Source organism: Bufo bufo, chromosome 1 (assembly GCF_905171765.1).
Source record: "Bufo bufo chromosome 1, aBufBuf1.1, whole genome shotgun sequence".
Taxonomy (NCBI): Eukaryota; Metazoa; Chordata; class Amphibia; order Anura; family Bufonidae; genus Bufo; species Bufo bufo.
This window is the reverse complement of record NC_053389.1, coordinates 842,039,362-842,060,057: the sequence shown is the minus strand read 5'-3', so window position 1 is coordinate 842,060,057 and position 20,696 is coordinate 842,039,362. Positions and strand designations below refer to the sequence as shown.

The window sequence follows — 20,696 nt, the reverse complement described above, 5'->3', positions numbered from 1 at the left end:
GACCACCTCCATTACATGGCAGTACATAGACCACTTCCACTAGGCGGCACTACAGAGACCACCTCCACTAGGCGGCACCACAGAGACCACCTCCACTAGGTGGCACTACAGAGACCACCTCCACTAGGCGGCACCACAGAGACCACCTCCACTAGGCGGCACCACAGAGACCACCTCCACTAGGCGGCACCACAGAGACCACCTCCACTAGGCGGCACCACAGAGACCACCTCCATTACATGGCACTACAGAGACCACCTCCATTACATGGCACTACAGAGACTATGTGTACTTGGTGGCACTGCAGAGACTACCTGGACTAGGTGGCACCACAGAGACCACCTCCACTAGGCGGCACCACAGAGACCACCTCCATTACATGGCACTGCAGAGACTACGTGTACTTGGGGGCACTGCAGAGACTACCTGGACTAGGTGACACCACAGAGACCACCTCCATTAAATTGCACTACAGAGACCACCTCCATTACATGGCACTGCAGAGACTACGTGTACTTGGGGGCACTGCAGAGACTACCTGGACTAGGTGGCACCACAGAGACCAACTCCACTAGATGGCACCACAGAGACCAACTCCACTAGATGGCACCACAGAGACAACCTCCACTAGGTGGCACCACAGAGACCACCTTCACTAGGTGGCACCACAGAGACTACGTGTACTTGGTGGCACTGCAGAGACTACCTGGACTAGGTGGCACTAGAGAGAGCTTTCTGTCCCTTGGAAGAGAGCTAACCTGCATATACATTCTATTAGGAGATATTTCGCTAGTGACTTGTGGCTGTGTAGCCCTCAATCTAAGTCTCACCATTGAGAAGGGTCTATGAGATCAGAGGACTGGGGCTGTCACCGTCCCATTGCTTATACTGGAGTGTGCCTGTGCCATCTCCCTGCAGCCATTCCTGCCTGGTTCGCCTGGTCTTCCGTCAACTCGTGTTAAGCTCTGGTTTGTGCATATCTATAGGGATCTCCATATTGGCCTCTTCAGCAGTCCAACGATGTTCCTGGTGTGACTGCTGGTTCAGTACGGACATACAGTAGACCGTCTAGAGACCAGTATAGTGCACCCAGCAATGTGTCTGTACATTAGTACTGGTGGTGGACCCATCTACCATTTATGACTGCACGTCTTCTCCTCCTACTTCATTTAGATTATTTTTAGTTAGATGATTTTGTTCTACTTTACAGGAAGGATGAGATGGGCACCATCTTCTCTACTCACCACTTTCTTCTGATAAACCAGTTGGTTATTCTGAATGGAAAACCAGCGACTGAAAGAGAAACATCTGCAATTATTTCTAGTATTGTCTGAACTTCTTCATCATTGTTCACAGCTCTGTAAATATATGGACACAGGAAACCTGAGGAATCCATGCAGGCATCACAAACACATATTGAAGAGGGATATAGTGTAGGAGGGATGGTGTCTTACAATACAGAACCTGCAGTAGAAGCACCTGGAATAGGGAAACAACTAGACAAGAGGAACCTGGAACAAGGGCTGCTAGAATACAGGACCAAGAGCAGAGGATAGATAATAGAGTAGGAATAACCCGAAAGACAGGGATTTAGAATAGAAGAAACTCCTTGGATTATGGCAAGCTGGAATTTAGAAACCTGAAATAGAGGAACCAGGAATAGCGGCACCTAGAATGGAAGTAGCTGGAATAGAGCAATGTAGAATACAGATGCTGCAATGTTTTATTGCCATGCAAAGGTCTCAACTGTACAACTCCTGTGGTGGAACATAAAACCGAGCAAATCACAATAATAGAACCTGGAAAACAGCCACTTGGAATAGGGGCACCTACAATAAAAGAACCTGCAATAGAGGAAGCTAAAATAGAGGCACCTGGATTATGGGAAGCTAGAAAAGAGGAACCTGGAATAGAGACTCCAGATATAAAAGCCTTACAATAGAGGAACCTAGAAGGACCTGGAATAAAAGGATCTGTTAATGAGGCCCCAGAATACAGAAACCTAAAATAGAGGAACCTAGAACAGAAACTCCTGAAATATAAGCACTAGCATAGAGGAACCTGGAACAGAGACGCCTACAGTACAAGAACCTGAAAAATTATAAATGTAGAATAGAGATTCTGCACTACAAAGGCCTCAACTGTACAGCTCCTATGGCAGAACTTAGAAGAGAGAACTCTACAGAACAAGTATAATCCCTCCAGCAGGGTTCTAGGGATAATCAACCATGAAACACACACTGGTCAAATCGGCCAGAAAAATTCCCACTAGGGATCCTCTCATTAATATATTTCAAACGTAACTTTCATTTCATATACAGTTACCTGCCCTGCAGTGGATTATTCATTACAGTTATCAGCTGGCTTCCTATACGCTCCCCCTATGTCTGGGGTAATCCCTTATTAAGGCTAGAAGAGTCTTGCCTGCTATGTGTGTAAACATGGTCCCCGGCGGGTGCCGATCATGGCGTAGGAGGGGGGGTGACTATAGAACCTGCAGTAGACAGACCTAAAACATAACTTTATATGAAATAAACGTTACGTTTTAAATATATTAGTGGGAATTTTTCTGGCCAATTTGACCAGTGTGCGTTTCACGGTAGAATAGAGGAATCTAGAAAACAGACACTTGAAATAGACTAATATAGAACAGAAGAACCTGGATTAGTGGAAGCTAGAAAATCGGAACCTGAAATAAAGGCTCCTAAAAAACCTTTCGGCCTAAATGCAAAACGCTATGTGTGGCAGACAACTAACCCTGAACACACCAGGGTTAGTGGCGTCATCACGCTGGGGGGAGGCTTATCTTCAGCCGGGACAGTACTGACTCAGGGGGGCTGAATACTAATGCACGTCACACTTTTCAGATTATTCATTATTGTGATAACCATGGATCGTTTCTCTTCATTTCACACAGACTTGGACTTTGTGTCGATCGATCACATAAAATCCCAATAAAATACATTTAAGTTTGTGGGTGTAACGTGAGAAAATGTGAAAAAGGTTAAAAGGAGTATGAATACTTTTAAAGAGGCTCCAAAATAGAGGAACCTGGAACAGAGAAATGTAGATTACAAGAACACTGTATTCTAGAATACAGGAGTCTGAACCAGAGACACATGGAATAGAAGACCTAGAACAGAAGTCAAGAAACCTGGAATAGAGCGTCCAGAAGTCAAGAAAAATGGAATACAAATCACTTACAAGAACCTGGAGTGGCCAGAAGTCGAGAAACCTGGAATACAATCACTTACAAGAACCTGGAGTGGCCAGAAGTCGAGAAACCTGGAATACAATCACTTACAAGAACCTGGAGTGGCCAGAAGTCGAGAAACCTGGAATACAATCACTTACAAGAACCTGGAGTGGCCAGAAGTCGAGAAACCTGGAATACAATCACTTACAAGAACCTGGAGTGGCCAGAAGTCGAGAAACCTGGAATACAATTGTAACCCCCCAGAGTGGCATTACTACTTCTGCACCCCGCTACTGTCCTTATTGGTTAACCTCATGTCATCATACGTATTTATTGCAGGTTCTTCACTATGTGCATTCTCTATTCTCTAATGGTTTATTTTGTGTAATGTGCCTGGTTCACCAGCAGGTGGCAGAATAAATGCCAGAGCTACAGGTCCATAGAATGGAGCTTTCCTTCTATTCTAACACGCCCCTGTGGTGTGGTGGGCATTTTCCCACTTGCTGCAGGGTGGGAGGAGTTTAGCTTAGAGTCTGTTGCAATTTACCCCCTGCCAAGGAATGGTGTGCGGCAGGTGCACGTCCATGTTGGAGCGGCCTTTGCCCAGGCCAGCTGGAGCACCTTCAGCTCAGCTGGATATGGAGGCAGAAGCTTGGAGCCGCAGGAGCCAGGAGAGAGAGACTCCCTGGTATAGCAGAATTCTAAGTCAGACTACAAGAGAGAAGTTGCAGCACCCAGAGAAAACTAAGTTATACAGCTAGCCTGTCAGCACAGCAGAGCCATAGAGAGACAGATGTAGCAGAGAGGAGTTTGCCTGCCACAGTTCATGCCAAAGCCTGCTGGGAACCAAGACAAAGTCTGTAAACTGTTGGAGAAACGTTTATGCAGAGTAAGGGCTTGTTCACACGACCGTGTGAGGCCTGTGCTGTGGACCGCAAATTGCAGTCCGCAATGCACGGGTACCGACCATGGCCCAGCCACATGGGGATCGCGGACCCATTCGGTTGAATGGGTCCGCGATCCGTCAGTTTCGCAAAAATATAGAGCAAGTTCTATCTTTTTGCGGTGCGGAGGCACGGAACAGAACCCCAGAAAGCACTCCGTAGTGTTCCGTTCCATGCTTCCGTTCTGCACCCTTCCACATCTCCGGATTTGCGGACCCATTGAAGTGAATGGGTCCGCATCTGTAATGTGGAATGCACACGGAGCGGTGCCCATGTATTGCGGATCCGCAAATGCGGTCGGCAATACGGCAATGGGCAGCACACGTCCGTGTGAATGAGCCCTAAAGCTGTTTTCCAACTTTATCACAAGGTCTGGACTCAATTTATTTCTTCAAATACCTTGATTATTCCCCCTATTTGCTCTGTTTCGGACGACAACGCCTGGGGTCCAGTGTATCCAGGTAGGAGCACCGTGATACGTGCACCAACATTAAGGGACATTTAGGCCACCCACCACCACTCTGGCATTCCTACACCTGGGTACCATCTACTACAGTATCACTAAAAGGGGCCCTGTGCCCTTGTTGCTTCACTGCAACTGGCGTCGCGAAAACAAGTACACCTATTTCTCCTTACAAGAACCTGGCAGTGAAAAAACCTGGAATAGAATAGCTTCCAAGAACCTGGCATATAGAAAGCTAGAAGACAAATCCATTGGTATGCCTTGCAGAGGTGAAAGAATTTCTTGAAGTTTGGTTTGGGTCTGAAGTTAATGGATCAGTTGTCAGATTCAACGCACAAATAATTATGACCTGAATCGAAAGGGCTCAATAAAGTCAGGTAGGACACTCTGAGGTCTCCTAGGACGGTTTCCAACCCCTATGCATTAGTAACATCAGTATAGCTATGGGTAGAGGGATAGAGTCGGCCTGGCTAATAAAACCTCGCGCGGTCTGATTTTAACTAAAACATGATCCACAAATTAACCCTTTTTGGTAGCAGAGGCCTTCTTCTCTGTCTTCTGACCTTTAAAATGGTGACCTTCATTTTGAGAGATTCGTCTGAATCAAACTGCAAAAGATTTGGATTTGACTTGAAACAGAATTTTTGGGGAATTCAAGAAAAATTCTATTTATTTAGAAGTGATTTACTCATCTCTAGTCCCTTGCCTCGTCTATAAGGTCAATGAAATGGGACAGGTCTTAGCTGAAGCCCTCTTTCCATGGGTTGGAAATACCATCTACAAATTTACATTTTCTTTAAATGGTTAGGGTTATTTCACAATAACACATTGAGCCCCTTTTAGCGCAATCTATCCCCCGTTACTCTACACAACATTGATGCCCCCTCACCGGCTCCAGGTCTTAAAAGTATTACTGGCTCGTTTGAAGAGGTAGCCTTCATTCACGACCTCTGATGTGTCTCCATCTCCTTGATGTACCAAGTCTTCATCGGAAATCTCCTGAGGAGCATCAAGATGTGGAGAAGACACAACGGTGAGTTGAGGCAGCAGAGCACTGTATTCATGACACCAGTGACAGAAAGGGACTGCACCATTGATGAGGACAGAGAGAACATGAAGACTAGCAGATGGGAACTAGACAGGAACGGTTCTGTCTCGGGGGGAACTCACTGTGCGTTTCATGCTGACCAGCTTCTGCTCCAAGTCTCTGTGCTCACGAGCTCCTTCAAGCACTTTTTGATGGACCTGTACATACAAAGTGCAAACTGTACAAATGTACTGAGGAACGTTCAGTGACATGTGTAATAGTGTTTAGTATGTCCACTAGGTCATAAGAAACATCTCCCATACCATACACCATGACAACATATGACGTGGCCAGCGTAATGTCAGAAGTCTTGATGCTATTAAAAAGAGAAGCAATATAAAATATTGCAATTTGATACCTAATAATGGTTTTAATGGTTAACTAAAATAAATAATGGTATAAGGCGAGATTTCGAGACTCTGAGGTCCCTTCTTCAGGCCAGAAATGGAAAAAAACTCTCAAGAAGCATGGCTATACACAGGAAAGAACAGAGGTGGAGGAAAAAGTCGCAAAACACCAACAGTGGAATGGTCTTGGAGTTGTCTTCTTCTCCTTTCCCTTTGGTGATCCTGGCAACAGCATTACAGACCTCCAAGTATTAGTATTAAAGGGTCTTTTCAAAGCCCAGAGGGATAGTCGAATTTGGGAATACAAGTTTATGACTGTCTTGGATACACTTAAAGCCTGGATCACACGGGCTGATTGAGTGAGCCGATGTTGGGGAGGAAGTGTTCCCTCCCGGGAATTGCTTGCTCTCTAGTGGAGGAGACCGCGGCTATTACATGCGGTGATCTCCTCCGCAGCATGAGGGGGGCGATGGCTATGCCATCGCTTGTCCCCATACTGGCGGCAGATGGCTATTAGACAGCACAATCTGCCGCTGGCAAGCGCTGATTTTTAAGAGTGCTTAAAAGTCAGAGTTGACCGATGAACGAGCGTTCGGTGGCAGCATCACACTGCAAGATGATCGCTAACGATTGTTCATGCAAACGCCTATTAGCAATTATAGGCCGAAAAATCGTCAGGTGTAACGTGGGCTTAGCACAGGAATTAATTTGTCTCCAGGTTTTATGGCCTGCGACAACATCGGAGGAGAAGGAGGGGTCGTCTGCTCTCTAAACTCAGAGACAACCTTCACACATTTATTCCTCCACCTCTCTGTTCTTTCCTCTATGTCCATGTTTCTTTAGAGATTATTTTGTCTGAAGAAGGGACCTCAGAGTCTCGAAATCTCACCTTATAACATCATTTATTTTAGTTAACCATTAAAAGATATCAAAGTACAATATTTTATATGTAAGTAGAACGGGCACTCAGACCATAGGGGGCTGCATCAAAATGTAAATTTATTAACATAAAACTATAAAAACAAATACCATTAAAAACATATCATTCCATGTTGTTAAGATCGAATAATTAATCAAATAATCGATTGGTAGAAATGATCAATGGACAATCGAACACTAAATCGAGTAGTTAATCAAATAATCGATTGGTGGAAAACATCGAAGAGTTGGAGAAACCAAGTATAAATATAAAAGTAGAAGTATAAAAGTCCTCTAGATCTTGTTCAGTGGTGACGCGTATAACCACCTATTGCTTTGATGTAATTACCAGGGCCGGTACAAGGCAGGGGCCGAAGGAGCGGGTGCCCTGGGCGCTACAAGGAGGGGGGCGCAGGTGGGCCGGCAAGCCTGAGTGCCGCAAGGCCGCGGCCCTGGTGACAAGTGGGGGCGGCCGCGGCCGGCGGCAGGGCAGAGCAGGAGATGAGCGCTTCCATTGCGGAAGCGCTCATCTCCATAGTCATCTGTATTGCAGTCCTCAGGACTGCAATACAGATGCCTGCGCTGCGGCAGAGGAGGGAGAGGTGTGTCCCCTCCTGTTCCTCTGATAGGCTGCCGGCCTAATGCTGGCAGCCTATCAGAGGCCGGTGCAGGCGGCGCGATGACGTCATCGCGTCGCCTGACTGCCGTATAGCGAGGGACACAGACGGAAGAGGCGGCCTGCATCGCATCACATTGCTGGAGGTAAGTATAAGTTTTTTTTATTTTTTATTTTATTTATATAGGTACAATACTGGGCTGGGCTGGCACATAAGGGGGGACTACTGGGCTGGGCTGGCACATGATAAGGGGGGCTGCCTACTGGGCTGGCACATGATAAGGGGGGACTACTGGGCTGGGCTGGCACATAAGGGGGGCTACTGGGCTGGCACATGATAAGGGGGGACTACTGGGCTGGCACATGATAAGGGGGGCTACTGGCACATGATAAGGGGGGCTACTGGCACATAAGGGGGGCTACTGGCCCATAAGGGGGCTACTGGCACATAAGGGGGGCTATTGGCACATAAGGGGGGCTACTGGCCCATAAGGGGGCTATTGGCAATAAGGGGGGCTACTGGCACATGATATGGGGGGCTACTGGCACATGATATGGGGGCACTCTGGCTACTGGCACATGATATGGGGGCACTCTGGCTACTGGCACATGATATGGGGGGGGGCTCTGGCTACTGGCACATGATATGGGGGCACTCTGGCTACTGGCACATGATATGGGGGGGGGCTCTGGCTACTGGCACATGATATGGGGGGGGGCTCTGGCTACTGGCACATGATATGGGGGCATCTATGGGGGCACATCTTACTGCAGATTATTTAGGGGCATCTACTGAGGCTAAAAAGAAGATATTTTATATGGGGGGCTCTGTATAGGGGCATTTTATACTGGGACACATTATGGTGGGTACTATGGGGAAGGGGGGAGCACTATGGGGGTCATCTACGGGGGCACTGAGAAGGGGTATTTTATGTTGGCACATTATGGGAACATTAGCTCAACTGGGGGCATTACAAAGGGGTATGTTTTGCATATTATAAGGAGAATTATTACTACTGGGGGGGCATTATGGTGGGCTTTATTACTCCCCCATGGTATGACCCCCTAGTAGCAGCACCAGCCTCTCCCTGCTCTGCTATTCCTCTGCCCCTTCTCCAAATCCTTATTATGAAATCTTTCTCATTAGGATAAAGCACAACATCAGCTCCGCCGAGCCCCCGGCCAAGTGTTGAAGTGGCGTCCGAGACCCCCAAGGGCCAAGTCAAGTAACTGTAAGTTTTTATGGGGGTTCTACAAAAGAGCTATCGTGGGGCAAAGTTCATATTCGTGTTTACACACGTGTTTTAAAATGAATACTTTCAAAGTCCCACAGTCCTTTGTTCTATTGCTTTAAGTATATTCTTGTTTTGAAACAACATTGATTCTTTCTTAAAAACGGGGGGGGGGGGGGGGGGGCGCAGTTTGCCATCTTCGCCCTGGGCACCAAATGGCCTTGTCCCAGCCCTGGTAATTACCATATCAATTAGAGAATGTAGCATAGCAGGCAAGCATATGAAAGAAGAGCAGTCTCTTTGCCGTATCTTCACCACCTCCTGGTGGTCATTCGGTTGAACAGACTGCGCGCCGAGTCAGCGTGGATTTCCTTTGCCGTGCAAGCATACGCATTTCGAGGTTGCAAACCTCTTCTTCAGTGGTCATCATAATAGGCAACCTAACAACAATATTATGGATGATACAATTTAAAAAGAAACAGCGCGCTGTAATTTCAAATAGGTGACGTATCAAATCACGTGGGACGCCACGCGAGACGCCATCGAACACGTGACTTACACTCGAAGTTCCGACCTAGTGCAATACGCCAACCGAGTGTGAAGCTACACCGTACCATCGGTGCTTGCACGGCAAAGGAAATCCACGCTGACTCGGCGTGCGGTCTGTTCAACCGAATGACCACCGGGAGGTGGTGAAGATACGGTAAAGAGACTGCTCTTCTTTCATATGCTTGCCTGCTATGCTACATTCTCTAATTGATATGGTAATTACATCAAAGCAATAGGTGGTTATACGCATCACCACTGAGAACAAGATCTGGAGGACTTTTATATTTATACTTGGTTTCTCCAACTCTTCGATGTTTTCCACCAATCGATTATTTGATTAACTACTCGATTTAGTGTTCGATTGTCCATTGATCGATGGGTAGAAATGATTTATTATTCGATTTATTGTTCGATCATCTTAACATGGAATGATAGGTTTTTAATGGTATTTGTTTTTATAGTTTTATGTTGATAAATTTACATTTTGAGGCAGCCCCCTATGGTCTGAGTGCCAGTTCTACTTACATACTATCCTTGCACCTGTTTATTGGGGTAAACTTATACGGGAGCACCTGACTCCATTTGGTTTGGAGGTGAGCCGCCTGTTCATCTTTTACACAATATTTTATAGGGTTTCTCTTTTTGAGGGCATCAAGACTTCTTACTACTGGCTAACATGGAGGAACCAAACCTTTTTCTTTTTTCTGCATAATGTCAGCCAAACCTGACCTCTCCTACATCACTTCTGCTCCACCCTAGACCTGTCCAGCACAAGTGGTGCTCAATCTGACCGATCACAAGTTTGGTCCACCTGATCTGCCTCTTACCTGTGTTTCATAAGCTCTGCTCCACCTAGGACCTGCACAGTCTAGGCTCTACCTGACCTGTTCAGCATAGTCTCTGCTACACCAGACCTGTTTAATCTTTTACAATAAAACCCTTACAGGACAACAAGGTTGTTAGGTCCCGGGTGACTAGCCTTCATGAAACCCCCACCCCTCCATTGGACTCACCTGTGCAGCAAGGCTCTTCCGATAGTCATCCAGGTTTTGCAGCACGGTGTGACTCTGCGCCAAAAAACAGGCCTGAGCATCAAGCAGCTGCAGCATCTGGCAAAGAAGCAGTAGACATTAGTGCAGAATCTAAAGACATCACCTCTGAAGTGGGAAATGTCCTCTTGAATGAAGTCCACTGAACCCCTATCTGCGCTGACCACCAGTCACAACCCCCCAAACCCCTAACCAGTCCCACCATCATCTCTGAAGGATCTATGAATATCACAGTAATGGGGTGTGATCCCTTCACCACTACCATATTGCAGACCAGTTAGGGTGTATAGGGAATACTCTGTCTCCCTCTGTTATGTAGGGATCAGTCATGGAATCAAGAAGATCACCCACCTCTTCTACACTTCTGTCCTCTCTACGTGAACTCTGTCCTGGTTTCCCATACACATTACCAAATCTCCCAAAAACTCACAAACTCCAGGATGTCAAATTTCTTCTTCCCTTGGATGACATTGATCTAAAAGAGAAAAGAGGTGAATGGTGATGTCGTGGCGAGATTGTGGCGTGATATAAGCCTGGTATCACAGATGGGGTCATATCGATATCATCATGGAGTGATATAAGCCTGGGACCACAGATATGGCCATAGCGGTCTCATCGTGGAGTGATATAAGCCTGGTATCACAGATGTGGCCATAGCGGTCTCATCGTGGAGTGATATAAGCCTGGTATCACAGATGTGGCCATAGCGGTCTCATCGTGGAGGCATATAAACCTGGTATCACAGATGTGGTCATATCGATATCATCATGGAGTGATATAAGCCTGGTATCACAGATATGGCCATATCTGTCTCATCATGGAGTGATATAAGCCTGGTATCACAGATGTGGCCATAGCAGTCTCATCATGGAGTGATATAAGCCTGGTATCACAGATGTGGCCATAGCGGTCTCATCGTGGAGGCATATAAACCTGGGACCACAGAGGTGACCATAGCAGTCTCATCGTGGAGGCATATAAACCTGGGACCACAGAGGTGACCATAGCAGTCTCATCGTGGAGGCATATAAACCTGGGACCACAGAGGTGACCATAGCGGTCTCATCGTGGAGGCATATAAACCTGGGACCACAGAGGTGACCATAGCGGTCTCATCGTGGAGGCATATAAGCCTGGTATCACAGATGTGGCCATAGCGGTCTCATCGTGGAGGCATATAAACCTGGGACCACAGAGGTGACCATAGCGGTCTCATCGTGGAGGCATATAAACCTGGGACCACAGAGGTGACCATAGCGGTCTCATCGTGGAGGCATATAAACCTGGGACCACAGAGGTGACCATAGCGGTCTCATCGTGGAGGCATATAAACCTGGGACCACAGAGGTGACCATAGCGGTCTCATCGTGGAGGCATATAAACCTGGGACCACAGAGGTGACCATAGCGGTCTCATCGTGGAGGCATATAAACCTGGGACCACAGATGTGGCCATAGCGGTCTCATCGTGGAGGCATATAAACCTGGGACCACAGATGTGGCCATAGCGGTCTCATCGTGGAGGCATATAAACCTGGGACCACAGAGGTGACCATAGCGGTCTCATCGTGGAGGCATATAAACCTGGGACCACAGATGTGGCCATAGCGGTCTCTTCGTGGAGGCATATAAACCTGGGACCACAGATGTGAAGGTTATGTCTTCTAACCTGCAATGTGTAGTCCAGGACTCGTTCTCGGAACGCTTTACGAGATGCCTGCACTGCCGATGACGCTTCCTGCACCTCTTGCACCTTTTTGCGAGACAATTCTGCATTGTGATTCAGTGCACTTTCCAATCCTTCCCTGCAACGCTCCAACTCCTTGCGACTGTCTCGAAATGATCGCAAGTCTCTGAGAAGTGATACAGACATATATTGACTGGAGCTTAAGGAAACATGACAGGACAGAGAGAGGCGATCACACTGGGAGCACATGGGGGAGAACGCAACTCATAGAAAGAGACCTTCAGTTGAGCTCTGGGTGCAGCATGTCTCATTCCACAAGAAATCAGAATTGTGACAGAAGTCCAGAACATAAGACCGCGACATCTCTCAGCCAAGTCCATATCTGTAGACACACAGAAGTGCCCCCCCATTGTCCACCTGTAGTGAAGCCTCCTGCGGTCACACAAATAATGAAGTCACCAGCCATCAACACCAGTCACATAATATGATCCATACAGAGGTCACCGCCTGGAGACCTTGTTGTTCTGACCATGGTGAGAAGACAAGGCACAAAGAAAACAACCACAGGCAGGGGGCAAACTATAGGGCACTACCCAGGCCCTGAAGTCTCAGGAGCCCTCAATTCTCCATGACGAGCTTAGTACTATGACTGGTAGTAGATGAGGTGCCCTGTCTTAGAGCTTTTATTGGAGCTCATGATCTTCACAAGGGTAAAACTATGGAAGCCTCACTCTTTAAGAAGATGCTGCAGTTTCTGTCTGAAGCTTAGCTGGATGGAGTCCAGGAGTTCCTGCAGGAACAGTATGGAGAGCAGTTAGGAGAGGAAAACATTATAGGAAAAAGATTCAGATGAAGAAGAATCAGAGGAGAGAGAGGAGCCGTTTTACCAGGTGATTGTCGGTGATTCTATTCAATCCCTCAGAGAACTTGTCCAGACATTCCTGTTCCAAGAAACATCAAAAGAAGTCACAACAGAGAAGTAAAGAGGTCCGAGATTATTATGTCACATCACCTAGCACTATGGCCCTCACGGCATCATCCTGATCCAAAACCATGGTCCTCACAACATCATCGCACAGCCACGTCTACAGGCATCGCACAGCCACGTCTACAGGCATCGCACAGCCACGTCTACAGGCATCGCACAGCCACGTCTACAGGCATCGCACAGCCACGTCTACAGGCATCGCACAGCCACGTCTACAGGCATCGCACAGCCACGTCTACAGGCATCGCACAGCCACGTCTACAGGCATCGCACAGCCACGTCTACAGGCATCGCACAGCCACGTCTACAGGCATCGCACAGCCACGTCTACAGGCATCGCACAGCCACGTCTACAGGCATCGCACAGCCACGTCTACAGGCATCGCACAGCCACGTCTACAGGCATCGCACAGCCACGTCCATAGGCATCCCCCAGTCAGGTGTATAAATATATGCTTGGACTTTATTTACTTAGTGATGTCAGTAATAGCAGTGGGTGGAGTGGTATACTGGTGGAGTGGTATACTGGTGGAGTGGTATACTGGTGGAGTGGACTTTATTTACATAGTGATGTCAGAAATAGCAGTGGGTGGAGTGGTATACTGGTGGAGTGGACTTTATTTACTTAGTGATGTTAGTAATAGCAGTGGGTGGAGTGGTATACTGGTGGAGTGGTATACTGGTGGAGTGGACTTTATTTACATAGTGATGTCAGAAATAGCAGTGGGTGGAGTGGTATACTGGTGGAGTGGTATACTGGTGGAGTGGACTTTATTTACTTAGTGTTGTCAGTAATAGCAGTGGGTGGAGTGGTATACTGGTGGAGTGGTATACTGGTGGAGTGGGCTTTATTTACATAGTGATGTCAGAAATAACACTAGAGTAAAGCACCGCCAGCATTCAAAAGTGACCAAAACATCAGCCAGGAAGCATAGGAACTGAGAAGTGGTCTGTGGTCACCACCTGCAGAACCACTCCTTTATTGGGGGTGTCTTGCTAATTGCCTATAATTTCCACCTGTTGTCTATCCCATGTGAAATTGATTGTCACTCAGTGTTGCTTCCTAAGTGGACAGTTTGATTTCACAGAAGTGTGATTGACTTGGAGTTACATTGTGTTGTTTAAGTGTTCCCTTTATTTTTTTGAGCAGTGTATATAAAAACCATCAATAATGTCGGTTTGTGCTGTTGAGGTGGACACAGAAGACCCTTAGAGTTTTTGCCCCTCAATCTTTTCTGCATTTTCCATACGAGCACCTGGATCTGAATCCTTATTCCTAATGACCTGCAGTTATAGTACAGCCAGCGAGGTATTCAATAAATGTATCTGCATGGCGCCACCTGCTGCCTGGTTATCTTCTTATTTCCCTGTCCACCTCGCTGAAGTGGACGCACATGCTCAGTTTCATCCTTTAGAGGGGACCAGTCATCGGGATTTTGTGTATAGAGCTGAGGCCACGGGTTGCTAGATGGCCGCTAGCACATCCACAATACCCAGTCCCCATAGCTCTGTGTGCTTTTATTGTGTAAGAAAAACGATTTGAAACATATGCAAATTACCCTGAGAAGAGTCCTGTCCCTGACTCCTCTCACCTACAGGACTCATCTCAGGGTAATTTGCATATGGATCAAATCAGTTGTTTTTTACACAATAAAAGCACACAGAGCTATGGGGACTGGGTATTGCGGATGTGCTAGCAGCCATCTAGCAACCCATGTCCTCAGCTCTATACACAGAATCCCGGTGACAGGTTCCCTTTAACTGTCTCCTGAGCTGTGATAAGGAGAAAGTTGCAGCAGAAAGGACATTCCCCTGAGAAAGGACACGTCCTTAGCTGACAGATTGATATAAATCTTGTAGAGAAATTGAAGCAATGAATGTGGAGATCTCTGGATCCATGTGAGGTCCAGGGCTGGTTCTGGCTTTGTTATAAAGAGACCGTCATGTCTTATATGTCTGATTTTCAGTTTTTTACATGGGATAAGCCCTTTAAAGGCTTATAAGATGTCACATCGAGGGAGGGAGACACTTACTTTCAACATGGAGTCTTCTTGTGAGTGGAAGGATAATTCCTGCAGAGCACAAACAAATTGTCGGTTGGAAGCGCAGTACTGCCGTCCACCATCCATGGCGTGAGCGCAGAGCTTAACCAGCTGTAGACAGAGAAGACAAGTGAGTGTGAGCTCCCGGGCCCCATTCCTGATACATTGCTTGCATGGTATGTTGGTGATGTGACCCATCCTCTCCCATTAAGGACACTGGAAATATCTAAGGGAAGCCTTAGAAGATGTTCTGCACATTGCTCATTCTATGGCTCTGCCCAGTGACCATAGTGAACTGGGGTGTGAATGGACACTTAGTCAGGAGACCAGCCCAGAGTTTTATGCAAGAATAGTTTGACACAAGAATGGTTAACTCGGCGAGTTAGATTGGTAAGCTCCCGGTCTCAAGGGCTGTTGTTTCAGGTTTGAATTGTGGCGCCAAATGAATTGTTTGTTCCATGCGGTCTCGGTATCACCAATGGCGTGGTTGGTTAACTTGACAATTCCTTATTCTTATGGCGATATCCAGGCCTCACCGGAGTTACAGTATCCTTTCTTTCCTTAGGGGGGGGGATTCACACCAGACGCGTTTCGGGGATTTTAAAGCATTGACCCCTTCCCTCAGTGGTACCGAGACCGCATGGAACAAACAATTCATTTGGCGCCACAATTCAAACCTGAAACAACAGCCCTTGAGACCGGGAGCTTACCAATCTAACTCGCCGAGTCGAGGGCTCACCGTCCAGCTTAAAGACCTCCGGGTAAGAGTACATATATCCTACATAAGCGATCGCTCGGTTTCAATCACAGCGGGACGCCGCTGCACGTATTGGCAGTTACTACATTGTCTGCTGAATCATTGAAAGTCACACTTGCTTGGAACTTTGGCTATTACACGCATATGCTTCTGATACAAATTGTAAGCTTACCAACTCACAGCTTGCGATCATCTATAATATGAGAACTCTGGAATCAATCATCGATTGATGCATATTAGAGACTGATCATAATCTGGAATTATCCGAGCATTCACCTCCTCAATATTTTTTATGTGAAGAAACATACCAAACGAATACCAGTGAATATTAATATTTATTCGAATATTATTGAATATTTGAAAATTGGAATATTTTACCGTAAATTGGGATCTATATTTATGCTGATTGTAATTCAATAATTTTAAATAATAATTTTTTAGGATTGTCACCCCATTTTTATTTGCTGCTATCGTAGAAAAACCGTGTATTTGTTTTACATTGTCAATTTATTGTATTTAATATGTATTAAAGATCCCTTTGCTTAAGAGAGTGCCCCACTTCCATTTTTTTATAGGATACAACAAGTGGTACTGATCCAGAAAACTCAGGGGTACACAACCCTACCAGTTACCCCAAATCAACATTAACCTTCTCTAGACGACTCTCCAGATCGAAAACTTCTGTCTCCACCATCTCCATGGCCGCTCTGCAAGACAAAAGCACAAAAGAACATCCAGATATGAGCAGATAAGAGGCCATCTCCATCTCCTTTAGGTTCCTCTGAGTTCTTATATGTGAAACCCAAAAACCCACTTGTATCTTATGATCCACACATTTATATGTTCTGGGTGATTACATAAATAAGAGCTTCTGTTCCTGTGTGGAGTAGTCAACTTATCATGAATGACTTCTCCAGACCATTTATGGTGTAACAGGATGTAGAAACACAACCCTCCAAGTAGATCAAGGAACCCATGGCCCACATAGAAAACACAATACATATAATAATATCCTCCTGCTGCTTGAAAGTGACATCTGTAATGACAGTGGGTGAGGAATCTCTGTGTCAACCAAAAGATTTGACTTTGGGCCAATCCTAACAGCGTAATCATGGCAGTTCTTTGTTTTTCACCCTTTAACTTTTATACAGATACCTGGACTTCGCTGCAGAGGAGCCACCAGGCCACCAGTAGTCTCTGTGCGAATGACAGCTCACCCATCGGGGTCGGAGACACCGGTGAGGAGCACTGAGGGGTCAGGCATAATCATAGTCAAGGACATGCCTAGGTCATGTGCTATACAGTAAATGGTCTGAGGTCAGGGCAGGCAGAGTATGTGCTATACAGTAAATGGTCTGAGGTCAGGGCAGGCAGAGTATGTGCTATACAGGAAATGGTCTGAGGTCAGGGCAGGCAGAGTATGTGCTATACAGTAAATGGTCTGAGGTCAGGGCAGGCAGAGTATGTGCTATACAGGAAATGGTCTGAGGTCAGGGCAGGCAGAGTATGTGCTATACAGTAAATGGTCTGAGGTCAGGGCAGGCAGAGTATGTGCTATACAGTAAATGGTCTGAGGTCAGGGCAGGCAGAGTATGTGCTATACAGTAAATGGTCTGAGGTCAGGGTTAGGGTTAATATGTGTTAATACAGGTCGGGCAAAGGTTATATCAAGAAGCTGATGGTCAAAATCCAGTAGTCAAGCAGAGGTCAGTACACAGGCAGACAATGGAGACTGTACACCTTTTCAGGAACTTAGCAAGCTATGGAGTTTACTGCTCAGGCACTCTCCCACAGTGGAAGGTACCAAAAATACCCCAGGGTTGCCAGCAATTGACTAGTTAAGATTAGGGTGCACAAACTACTCCCTTAAGATCTGGAGGGAGCACACATTGACCCTAAGAGCAGACGAGGAGAGGTTATGCTGGCAAGCAGTTGGCAGCCTACGAGAGGGAACAGAGCATAACCTTCAGCCGGGTCCTCCAAGAAGACAGAGTGAGGTAGGTGTGGGCCGACACTAACAATGTAACCTCACCCCCACCCCCGAATCTATACCTGCTCTATAGAGGTTTTATATCCAGTGAGCCAGTCCCGAATATTGACGCATGTCCCAGGTGTTCAGTAGGAACAATACAGTGAGATCATCATTATTTATGGGAACACTTCCGGGGACCTCATCCTAGGCGGGGGCACTTATGGGAACTTTCTACTGTGTGGCGAGGCACTAAGGGGGCATTCTTATGTGGGGGAGGCATGACTTATGCTGGATCTCTGATCATCAGCCAGTTAGGGTAACCCTAACCGCCTGCTTGTTAGAGGAAGTGAAGCATTAGATGCGGCAATCGCCTCCACAGTATGAGGACAAGTGGTGGCTACTGCAAGCATTACTGTGCTGCTGTTGGCGCTCATACAGACCGATTATTTCTGGGCAGCAGATCACAGTTCACACAGCGCTATCTGCTGCCCAGAAATGTAGGTGTCCTCATGGTTTCACTCATTTATCAGGTGATCTGTGGGATCTTTAGATGGGTCAATTATCAGGAACAGGTGTTCGTAGGAACTATCACTCCCAATAATTGTCCCGAACATCTGCCTGTGTAAACCCAGCACGAATGTAAAAAACAATGCTGATATTTTCCCTCTTGGGCTTTTCAAAGAATGGGAGCGTGTCCTCTGTAGAGATGAGATCTAGACAACAAGGACCAGTGTCAGGGATATGGTACTGTGCCACGGCCGCCCCCACACCTCAGTCTTGGGCCACGGCCGCCCCCACACCTCAGTCTTGTGCCACGGCCGCCCCCACACCTCAGTCTTAGGCCACGGGTGCCTCAGTCTTCGGCCACCAGACATTGCCTTCATATATTCAGAGCTGTTCCCAACCAGTTATCAGCGGCACCACCAGGGGTGCACCGAGCCTTTCTGCTGCCTGAGGTGAAAACTGAAACGGCGCCCCCCACCAATGCCAATTTCTTTACCTAACCACTTTGCCGCAATGAAAGCGCTCATTGCCCATGGCCGTTCCGCTGCCCCCCTCTTGCCCCTATCTAGTGCCTGACCTGGCCTCATTGGTGGTGCACCCCTGGGCACCACCTATCACCACTGTCCCACCATCTGTTGGTGGTTGTAGTTCCTCCTGTAGAGTAGTGTAAATCTCTATTGATGCAGTGATCCAAGGATTCTCGGGCCGATGAGGGGGCGCCCTCGGGTAACTCAGGGGAGCATGGTGATGATAGCCCCTCCAGTCATCCTGGAATGGTCACATGATTATGACAACCAATGATATGTCACCGTCCAGAGAAGCTGCACGGCGTCCAATACTTCAATGCATAACACAAGAGAACAAGACAGAGGGCAATGAGAAAGTATTCCCGCCCTCTCAGATTCAGGTACGTGTGTGGACCGTGGCTTCAGAGGTCTCTTCAGTCACATGTGGACCCTTCATGTGCATCTTCTGAACAGATGCGCTGATCTTCTGTGGAGAGTCCATTGGTCCAGTGCACAAGTTAAGATCCATATCGGTCCTGAGCTCCCCCCCATGGGTGACTGGTGCATACTGGATCTACAGCACATATAATGGGACCCACATGGTCCATAGAGCTCCACTTCTCCCCCTCCATCCATAGAATTCTCCGGTTCCTCCAGAGCCGAGCAGGGGTTGTAGTGCCTTCATCACTCTCATCATTGTGAGGTCCCGAGCACTCAGCTCTGTCGTTTCTTGGAGGAGACATCTCTTTATGTTTGCATTAAGTTTGACTCATCATCTGCTCCACATCTTCTGAATGAGGTTCTATGGAGTCCATGGGCTCAGGAGTGGTCATGCCCCCCGAAAACTGAGAGACTTCAACTACTTTCATTACATCTTGTAGAAACCTGGATGAGACACCTTCCTCCCCCTGGTGAGACGGAGGTACCAGGCTTGAGGGTGCACTTACATTTGCACAAGGATTATACGGGGGTGTTAATAACTTTTTTCTGTGTTCCGTCAGAAGGGGGTGAAACATTTTGATGTCTGCATGTAGGGGTGAGGGGCAACCGTGTTGAGACATTCGTAGTTTCCTCTTCTCACTTCCTGCCGCACAGCGGTGACATCGGGGGGGTATCCGGGATGCGCACCTTGTACACGAAGCCAGACGTTAACCCCTCACCTACCAGACCCGGACCATCAGCATGACATTAACCCTTTATACTCCAGAGCCAGACCATCGGCATGACCAATAACCGGGCATTTGTCAGACCCTGGGCATCAGTATGACTAACCCTATACCCACCGGAACATGGCACAAATACCCTGCACAGCATTAACCCTCGCAGCCACTTTCAGTTTCCATCTGCTGATATGTACATACACATCTACCCAGTGATATTATATATATATACACATACATATCTACCCAGTGATATACACATACACATCTACCCAGTGATATTATATATATATATATATATATATATATATATATATACATATATACACATACACATCTACCCAGTGATATTATATATACACATACATATCTACCCAGTGATAATATATATATATATATATATATATATACACACACATACACATCTACCCAGTGATATTATATATATATACACATACATATCTACCCAGTGATATTTATGTGTATATATAATCACTGGGTAGATATGTGTATATATATATATAATATCACTGGGTAGATATGTGTGTATATATATATGTATATTATCACTGTAGATATGTGTGTGTATATATATGTATATTATCACTGTAGATATGTGTGTATATATATATATATATATATATATATATATATATATATATATATACACATACACACTG

At 46.6% G+C, this 20,696-nt stretch overlaps 1 protein-coding gene across 1 annotated transcript in view; it reads right to left on the bottom strand.

Annotated features, from left to right (window-relative positions):
• The window catches only part of ACAP1 (ArfGAP with coiled-coil, ankyrin repeat and PH domains 1), a 106,935-nt gene that overhangs the window by 65,634 nt on the left and 20,605 nt on the right, over window positions 1–20,696 (bottom strand). The window contains exons 2-11 of the mRNA XM_040415434.1: window positions 16,524–16,581; window positions 15,109–15,228; window positions 12,975–13,028; window positions 12,819–12,877; window positions 12,070–12,253; window positions 10,832–10,876; window positions 10,366–10,461; window positions 5,774–5,848; window positions 5,493–5,602; window positions 1,245–1,293 (exon numbers count right to left, since the gene is read on the bottom strand). Of these exons, the coding sequence (XP_040271368.1) occupies window positions 1,245–1,293; window positions 5,493–5,602; window positions 5,774–5,848; window positions 10,366–10,461; window positions 10,832–10,876; window positions 12,070–12,253; window positions 12,819–12,877; window positions 12,975–13,028; window positions 15,109–15,228; window positions 16,524–16,581 (850 nt within the window). The remainder of the gene's footprint in view (window positions 1–1,244; window positions 1,294–5,492; window positions 5,603–5,773; window positions 5,849–10,365; window positions 10,462–10,831; window positions 10,877–12,069; window positions 12,254–12,818; window positions 12,878–12,974; window positions 13,029–15,108; window positions 15,229–16,523; window positions 16,582–20,696) is intronic.